The sequence below is a fragment of the Pelobates fuscus genome, chromosome 1, assembly GCF_036172605.1.
Source record: "Pelobates fuscus isolate aPelFus1 chromosome 1, aPelFus1.pri, whole genome shotgun sequence".
In the NCBI taxonomy this organism is placed as follows: domain Eukaryota; kingdom Metazoa; phylum Chordata; class Amphibia; order Anura; family Pelobatidae; genus Pelobates; species Pelobates fuscus.
The window spans coordinates 442,142,593-442,152,516 of record NC_086317.1 but is presented as its reverse complement, the minus strand read 5'-3'; the positions used below and the strand labels follow the sequence as shown (position 1 = coordinate 442,152,516).

The following is a 9,924-nucleotide window of genomic DNA, read 5'->3' as shown; positions in this document are numbered from 1 at the left end:
ATAAAATGTATAATCTATTATTCAGCTCATACTTCAGCACCCACTGTTTGTCTTCTGCAAACAGGGAGCCGGAGGGAAGGCTATATGTTACTGTATGTCTGCCTCAGTGATAGTGTGTGTCTGAACACAAAAAACTCATGGTAATATTATAGGGTATATTAGTATGTTATGTCTTACTTAGTAGGGCACAGGATGCAACTATTTGTCCATTTAGTGCCATGATCTTTATTATGTAAAAGTTCGATAAACTCCTTCAGATGATCAGTGGATTCCAAACGTATAGAAAAAAAAAACAAATCTGACCTTTCATTATCTGCCTCTTGTTCTTGGAACATATTACCCAGCATGCAACTCTGGCAGCTTATTCGCTTTTGAATCTTTGTAACTGGTAAAGATTAGGAAACAAGTTTAGATGCATGCTCTGAATGTTCCAAGGTGAATCTGTTCTCAATCCACGTATAATTATATCACTATAAATATAATTAATTACAATATATATAGACTAGCCTTCTGCACTCATAAGAATTGCACAATATCCTCAAAGGGGAAGTGTCGCTTCTCTGAAAAATTCACTATAGGTTTATAAAAAAAATAAATAAAAAAACTCTTTAATTGTGTTCAGCCTTCTTGTTTTCATGTGATGCTCTGCTTTCTTTGAAATGCGTATTACAATGTAGCATTTAATTCATCAATGCGGTTTAGTCAAGGCACAGCCAGGGCACATATTGCATTGGAGAATGAGAAACATTGTTTATCATTTACTATGTTTCCTCCTGGTCAATTGTTATATCTGCCTCCATGGTGATAAGGACATTTTTATGGTTTTTTTTGAATGCCACAAAAGTGGAGTTTATAACAATATTTGACAGGAATTCAAGATGGAGTTACCCAGTTCCAGGATATAGGTAATACAACAGTGTGGCTTTCACAGTATATTTTATTTTGCAAACCTCACAAACATCGATTTATTAACTAAAAGAGATATGTCTAAAATTCCTGGGAAGTGAAAACTCCCTGTTATAGAAAAAAGAAAAAAAAGGAAAAAATAACTCATTCATTTTCCGTTTTCACTATATTAACATTTTTTAATTGGACACATTAGCTTTAATTGAAAATGTTTGACATTAGATAATCAGCCCTCATTAAATTGCTCTTCCCAATATTTCTGTAACTGTATTCATGTACTGCAAACTAGGTTACAACAAAGATACATTCATTTCTATGAACAATAGGCAATCATTGCAAGCGAAGTATGTTTTTTTTTTCTTTTTTTTTTTCTTTTAACTATATCCAGCAAAGCCTCATGTTCCATCACTGTTGGTAGAATTAGTGTGCATAGTAATGTATTTAGTGATATTTGAATTATTTATTTAGAAGGGTGTCAACAGTCCACCTGTGACATAAGAGGTGGGTTGAGTATCCCAGGTTGTAGGATGAGCCTTATGAGAGTTTTAAACAACATTTTAAATAACTGCAATGTTATACTTAATTATCACTTATAGATAAGCATATTAATTTTTCTTCATTTCGTTCTTAAGTTTGGCCAGGTGACTCAGACACGTGTTTCTCCATTCTCTCCGTGCTTCAAGCTGACCATTTTTATCATTCTGTTGATCCCACAGTGCCTGGAATTAGGGAAAAAAAATATATAATTATACTTTCCTGCAATAAATCACTGTATAACCATGGAACTAATGGAATTGTAATGTATGCAAACAAAGTATAGTGCCGGTGAAATGAAGCTATATATAAAACAATATTTAAAAATTCTTCGTACCAAAACATAAATATATAAATATATTTGTTAAAATATATAGAAGTTTTTTCACCAAACTCTGGTTTGTAGTAACTTGAAGCCCAAATGTAAAAATGAATCGACTTGGCTATAGTCACTTGTTGGCTATTTTAGCCTGAATTATAGAAAAAGCAGGAGTTCAGCACATTTTCAATCTCAATAAGGTGATCCATTATTAATGGTGTCAAACAAATTTGTGACGATTTGGCCCCACTGGCCCCACTGAACATATCACTTCTCAAAGCTTAGCCTGGATTATATCTTTCAGGTATCAACTCGTTACTGCTCAGACTTCAGTTAATAATCCCTGTAGTCGTTCCTGTCACTTAAATCTTTTAAAAATAGCCTTGTGGAATTTTTTACACATTTGCAAGGAGGTTTTCATTTTGACCCTTCTTATAGGTTCATGAAATTAACTGTTATTCTTTGTTTACTGAACAGTGAATTATGTGTTCTGTAGAATACAAAAATAATTTATCGAACTTTGAGCAAAACTATGGCTATAATTGCCTAGTGATCTAATGGGCATGATGACACCTTACAAGGAAAGTGAATCTGAGTGCAGGGGATGCAATGGGACCTTTCTTTGTTCAAAAATCTGGAGCTCATGGGGGCGGGGCCGGACCGCCGAGCTGGACGGTTTCAAGTAAGACCAGCTCCAGCAACTTAAGACAAAATAAGCTATGAAACAGAGATTTTCGACACAAAAACTGTCCGGCAGCAGCGGCTCTCACCGGGTGGAGAGTACTGGGTACAGGGAGAAGCTGGCCCAATGGGCTTCAGTCCCGTGGAGGAACAATCCTCACTGGCACAAACGAGGCCTACTCTGGCGGTGAGTGGAGTGGACGGCCGCTGCTCTGCTATCCCGCCCATCGGTGCTCAGCCAAGAGCCAGACCCACGAGGAACCGGCCCCGTTCCCCCCCTTTGTCCGGGGGGAGATCCCGGTCCTCACCCTCAAGCCCCGACCGTCGCAAAGCACCCAAGGCGCATCAGCAAGGCCGCTCCGACCCGCAACTAAAATATTACATTCAAGATGGCGGAGGTCGCATGTGATGGCGCAGAGATCAAACGCACCACAAGCTACTCACCCGCATCTGCAGTAAACAGGACTGGGAGCAGGCACCGGCAGCACAGACTACTACTGCAGCCATCCACCCGCATGCACCCTCGCGCCCTAACAAACCACTCATCTCTAGAAGCTGAGACTTGGCCGAGGCTGTACGAAGAAGGACAGGACCGCGACAGGCAGCAGAGAGAGAAGCATAGCAGGCAAAACAAGCTAAATGGAACAGACCACAGGATCAGGAGCCGCAACTTGCCACTACCCCGACTCACCGAGATCCAGAGGTACCCTGCTGAGAGCCGCACGCTACTCCGGGTCTGCCGCACGGCGCCTACCAGGCGACACTGACGGAGTCACACCACGCATGGGCAGCCGACCTGCAATGGGAACACGCTGAGCCCACAGAAGGCAGACTACCAAGAGACATATGAAGACTCTTTGGAAGCAGGTCTCTCTGTCACACAGATTTAGCCTTAACAACCTTGACTGAACAAGCGGTGGGGGGGTTAGGGGGTGAAATCTAGCACTCACCAGCTGTAGCTTAAACTCAGTTAAAGATATGTGTATGTTGCATATCTGTCTAAGCGTGACACACTAGATTGTATGCAAACCCAGCCTAGCATGTCCATCACTAACGATAATATACTGAACCCTCAAAGCTTGTTTAACTAAAAGTCATGGCACGCTTATTACTTCCTGTGAACGTCTGAAGCCACATAGTATGTTAATCCTATGTTATAGCGCGGTTACTAGGCATGTGCATGGGGAAAATATTCCGCTCGGTTCGGCATTCCGAAATTCGGGACTTCATCAATTCGGGACTTTGTCAATTTGGCACTTCGATGCTTCGGCAACTTCGCCACTTCAACACTTCGGCAACTTCGGCACTTAGACACTTCGGCACTTCGGAACTCCGGCATTTCAGGACTTCTCTTGCAGCCGCTTGGTAGATAACTCCCTAATTCCCACGGTATTAGGGAGTTATCTACCAAAAGGCTGAAAGGCCTAAATTGGTCTTTCAGCCAAATTTACTAATACTAAGTAAAAATTACTTAGTATTAGTAAATTTTGCCCCTACTTGCTATACCGCGAGTAGGGGCATGTCTATTAAACAGTGAGCAGCCTTGACTGCTCACTGTTAAAAAAAAATAAAATAAAAAAAGGGTCCCCCCTCCTATGGCCCCCCTCGACCCCTACCCCTGAGCGACGGGGGCCCTAAATAAAAATTGGGGAGACCTAATGTCCTCCCCCCTGGCACCCACCCTTGAGCAGTGGGTGGGGGCCCTAAACTAAACACAGCGTGGGAACGTTTTTTGGAATTTTCCCATGCTGTGTAATTTCACTCATAACTCTCTGATTAGTTACTTAATCAACCAATCAGAGTGTTATTGTTAAACCGCACAGAAAACACAAAATAAGTACAATATGAGATTCGTAGAAAACTAAACTTACTATGCAACTGGATTACTTTGTAATTCTGTAGTTCAACTAGATTGTGCATTAAATTAGATATAAGTATCATTACATAGTGTATTACGAATATAGCATTATGATGTAAAAAAACTATATTTCAACTAGTGCATATAGTAAAATAATTCCTCTGGGTACCATAATATTATGGGTAGCCTTGCTCAAGGTTTTGGTCGGACCTATAGAGTATTTGTCCACAGAATGAGTTGTACTTGTGAATTGTACTGTCAGTTGTATGTTTCTTTTTACATGAGCACCAGATTTTTTTTATTTCTATTTTTTTTTTTTTTGCTGTGCAAAGAAATATAACAACACGCGTGAGGTACCCCAACGGCATTCCGCACGCCGATATTCATACTTTTTAACAATGGGGTTTTTAGAATTACATGCACATTTTTTAATTTTATTTAAGGAAATCACCTTTAGAGGTAACGATAGGAATTTAAGTAGTATATGATTCTAACATAGCTTAGTAGATTTACTGCACTTTCTCCAAAACTATATTGTCAGAGTAGTAACCGTTAGAATTGTGCAATTCGTTTCGGTCCGAATTAAAATTTGGGCGAATTTCGGGTAATTCGGACATTCGGGTGCTTCCGAATGTCCAAATAGCTGAATTGCCGAAGTGCCGAATTGCCGAAGTCCCGAAGTGCCGAAGTTCCAAGGTGTCAAAGTGCCAAAGTTCCGAAGCACAGTTTTGCCTAAGTACTAATATACTTACCCAGTGAAAGAAGAAGAATTTTACATTGTATACAATTTTAAATAAGAAATATACAAACATAGCCAGGATTCAGCTGTAAGCGTTTGCAACACTTACAACAATCAAGTAACACACATTCATATAAAATGTAAGTTACTTAGCCAGTCATGTAATGACAGGAATGAATAAGTAGATAACTCCCTAATTCCCACAGTATTAGGGAGCTATCTACTAAAAGGCTGAAAGACCTAAATTGGTCTTCCAGCCAAATTTATTAATACTAAGTAAAGATTACGTAGTATTAGTAAATTATGACCCTACTCTCTATAGCGCGAGTAGGAGCCTGTCCATTAAACAGCCTGTGACTGCTCACTGTTAAAAAAAAAAAAACGTCGCGGGTGGGGGCTTTTAAACTAAAGGGGGACCTATAGACCTGAGCAGCGGGTGGGGGCCCTAAAGTAAAAAAAGGGGGGAGGACCTATTGTCCTCCCCACCAGCCCCCACCGCTGAGCGGTGGGTGGGGTACCTAAATAAAAATTGGGGGGGGGGACCTAATGTCCTCCCCCCTGACCCCCACCCCTGAGCGGTGGGTGGGGCCCTAAATACAAATTGGGGGGGACCAGAGCGGTGGGTGGGGGCCCTAAATTGGGGGGGGAGACCAGAGCGGTGGGTGGGGGCCCTAAACTAGAATAAGGGGGGGGGACCTACAGCGTTACAAATATAAATGTGTATTTGTAATGCTGTGGTGCTCTTAGATCATTGAGAGGCAAGTGCACATTAATGGCAAAACACCACGCTGTGCCAATAAGACCATCTGTTAGAAATAGCAGAGTTTTGTCAGAATCACCTTTAGCGGCTGTCTGAGTGACAGCCACTAGATGCATTTAAAAACTGCAATGAAAACATTGCCGTTTCTGCAGAATAACAATGATTTCTGCTGCAGGGTTACAACAATTGGTGCATGGCACCCATTACACTGGAACCAGATGAAGTGATCTGGGTGCCTTTAGCGTTCCTTTAAAATTTCACATTGAATGAGAACATGTCTAATGATGGAGGTTAAATGGTGGATACATTTTAACATAAAGGAAAGAGCAGGAGGAAAACAAAATAATAAACTATTCCATGCACCATAAGCACTACAGCACACTGTAGTGAGCATGGTGCTAAAAGAACCTGGTGACTCACCACTATAAGTAATCATACATTTAATACAGCTTAACTTCTTACTTGAGGTCAACCAGGTACTGCTCCATGCCTCTACAACAGCTACAGTAGAACCACAGGCTCTCCTGAAGCCAAGTCCTGCTGTGGCTAATAGCTATCAGCCAATGAGCTAAGACCTGCACCTCCAGGGTTAGCCCAGCCAGATAGCTTCCAGCTCTCCTGTAGTGATAGTGGAGGCAGGGAGCGGCATCTGACAGACCCTAGGTAAGAAATAGATTGACTACCTACAGTTAGGGGAAGCCAGGACACTCCTGACACCACAGTTACTGCACTGTGCTGTAGTGGTTATGGTGCTTAAAGTGTTCTTTAGTGAGTACTCTGTAGCAATCACTTTCCAGCCGTCTCTTTGGGTTTGAGTTACAGTATAATCATCACACTATATATAATAAAATAATGCACTTAATTCCTATATTAAACATGGTCTCTGTAGCTGTTGATGCTGTACTGGCCAGGGAAAGTGTTGTTGCTCTTGTTGATTTGATTTTTTTAGTAACGTCAGGGTAAACTGTATTGCGTTCTGTGAATAGTCAAAACAGTAATCTCCTGCCTAGGTTATATGCCCTTGTGAAATCATTCTTCCTTGATAAAGTCGCAAAAAAAAAAAAAAAATGTTTGGTGGAGCGTCTCTCATTGTTCTGAAGAATACCTTTAGGAGTCTTCATATATCTAGGCAGTGGCATGTCTTCACTGAAGTGTCGGTGGATTTGGGTAGAAAGCAGGTAAAGTAATCTCTGCACAAACTTTATAGTAACACTCCGAGCACCATAACCACCACTACCTCCCCCTTTTTTTTTTTTCAATTTATAATATGATAGGTAGACTTGCACAACTAAGTACTAACTCCCTAAAAGTGTGTCTAAATCACAAATTAAGCAACAACTAGAAACAGAGATTATTAAATCTAAAGTAAAACAATCCAGGTAAGGAACACCTTCAAAATGGAATCTTTAGTCTAATGATCAATTAAGATTTTATCTGGCAATCAATAAAATTACAAACTTATAAAGTGCTAGACAAGACTATGAGAGATAAATCCACCCCGCAAAAAATGAATAATGATAAAGAGAACAATGGTGATAGGATGAGTAAGTTGTATAGAGTGATAGCAGATTTAGATTGTAGGCATGGCTAATTGGTGCTGTGTACATTGTATCTGCAGCCTGTAACAAGTTTTATTGCTAAATGATGTAGCAATTGTAGACTTTATCTACTTACTCATAACTATGAACCACTATCCCCTGGAGATTATACTGCAGGAAGCAAGCTTGATTTGAATCCAATTAAAAAGTAAATAATAAGGAGGAAATTTGACTATATACACAGCACCTGGACAAACTGGAATATCAAGGTCTATATCTCCCTAAAACAGACCTCAAATAAGTGTATAAATCATCAATCAAGGATCAAGTACACGATAAATGGGAAATAATAGTACAAACTGAGCTACAAGTCTGTAAACGGACACGATAGGCACTCAGATCATTTCGGCTCATTGAAGTGGTCTGGGTTCAGCATCCCAGGTCCCTTAACCTTGCAATTGTAATTATTGCAGTTTTTGATATACTGCAACAATTACATTGCATGGCTAACTCCACCTCTAGTGGCTGTCTACCAGAATGCCACTAGAGGCACTTCATGGTGCTAAGGGGACTTTTGGTCGCCTAATTGATGCTGGACGTCCTCACACTCTGAATGAGGACATCCAGCATCAGCTAAAACCCCATAGGAACACATAATACAATGCTTTCCTGTGGAGGAAGTCCTAATGCGAAGCGGAGGAGCAGAGGCGGAGCCCGAACCAGCGCAGAGGGACATTGGCGCTGGAATCAGGTAAGTGATGAAGGCTTTTTTTGTTTTCAGATTAGTTTTCCTAGCGCTATAGTTAAGCTTCTCGTGATGATCCAAGTCTAAAGCGGATAAATCTCCTATTCAAAATATTAATACACCCACAAGGTGTCAGGTAAGTAGGCAAATTATTCATGATACTACCCTGCTGTAGTGTATCAAGATCAAAGTTAGACTAAAATGGGAAAATGAGACTTTAACAGCAAGCAGCACATCAAGCGAAAGCAGAGGAAATATTAACTAAATATTACTTAAAGGGACACTGCATTAGATTGGCTTAAATCGACAAGGAGGCGGGCTGGTTGGCCAATCAGCATCTCCTCATAGAGATGCATAGAATCAACGCATCTCTATGAGGAAAATTCAGCGTCTCTGTGAACGGCAGTACTGCACACTGTACAACACTGCCCCAGGAAGAACTCCACATCTGAGGACTGGCCACTGGAGGTTTTCATATGGGGCAATGTAAACACTGCCTTTTCCCTAAAAAAGGCAGTGTTTGCATTAAAATGCCTGAAGGGAATGATTATACTAATCAGAACAACTACATTAAGCTGTAGTTGTTCTGGTCACTATAGTGGAGAGGTGCTGTAGTAACTATGGCACTTGGAGTTTTCCTTAACAGCCTACAAACTTTAGCAGAAAATCATGATAGTGTTCTCAGCATAGCCAAAGAGAGATGAGATATAAATGAACTTGATTGTTTCTCTACTTAGAGCAATTTCAATCATTCTCTGAAATCAGTTAATAGAATGCTTTGCATTGCATACATGATTGCAATTCTTTATTGATAATGACAATAAGGGACAATCCAGTGCCAGGAAAACAAACCGTTTTCCTGGCACTGCAAGTATTTTCTCCCTCCCACCACCCATCTCGTGTTGCTGAAGGGGTGAAAACCCCTTCAGTGTCTTACCTGAGACCCCCGTCGATGTCTCTCGGCGGTGGTTTTGGGTCCGCCCATGCTCCTCCCGCAATGCTGCGCGCACGCATTAGACCTCTCCATAGGAAAGCATTCAATGTTTTCCTATGGGGAATTGAGCGATGCTGGAGGTCCTCACACAGCGTGGGGACGTCCAGCGACGCTCAAGCACACAAAACCTGTGCTAGAAACCAGGAAGTGTCCCTTTAAGGCAGAAGGCAATGTCTTACCTCCCACAACCAACCTTATAGTAATAGGAGAACCTGGCATGTGAAACCTGCTTCAGAATGTGACCTTTATCTTTAATCTTGAAACATTCTATATACTCATGAGACTTGCTTTGACTCCGCTGATCTGACAATGTCTGCTAATAACAGAACCATATAGAGTCAGGAACACAAACATGTATTCCTGACCCTTATCACCATCTACCCCAAACCCCACCCCCCCCACCTCCCCGATCCCATGTCCCCCATATATAGAAAAATCTTACTTTATTCTAGTCTGCTGCTGCTGTCTCTGCCCCTGATCTGTCTGCTTGGCTGACATCATCAGAAGTTGTTTTCTGAACCAACACAATGCTTTCCCATAGGATAATCACATCTAGAGGTTTTAATAATTTTAATCCTCCATATGAAGGACTTGTGAAAAACAGCTTTATTCAGCAAAATATGAAGTCTTGTTATCATCATAACTAAATGTCTTTCTATATGGTATTCATACTCCCTACACCAGTGACTTTGCATTTCACCTACAATAGTATTATCTTACTATTTATGTTTGTCTAAAGAAAAAAAAGTAGCTGGCCTGTAACGCATTGTAAATACCACCAGCCAGTAGATGTTTGTAGTTTTCCCATTCAATCTGTGTGTTCGAGATCAAAACATTACTCAAGCTTCCA

The 9,924-nt window shown here is 41.0% G+C and overlaps 1 protein-coding gene across 1 annotated transcript in view; it reads right to left on the bottom strand.

The window, feature by feature from the left end:
• Positions 1-1,053: 1,053 nt before the first annotated feature.
• Positions 1,054-9,924, bottom strand: part of CRYL1 (crystallin lambda 1) — a 190,281-nt gene continuing 181,410 nt past the window's right edge. The window contains exon 8 of the mRNA XM_063444903.1: positions 1,054-1,625. Coding sequence (XP_063300973.1) covers positions 1,512-1,625 — 114 coding nt within the window. The 3' untranslated portion in view covers positions 1,054-1,511. The remainder of the gene's footprint in view (positions 1,626-9,924) is intronic.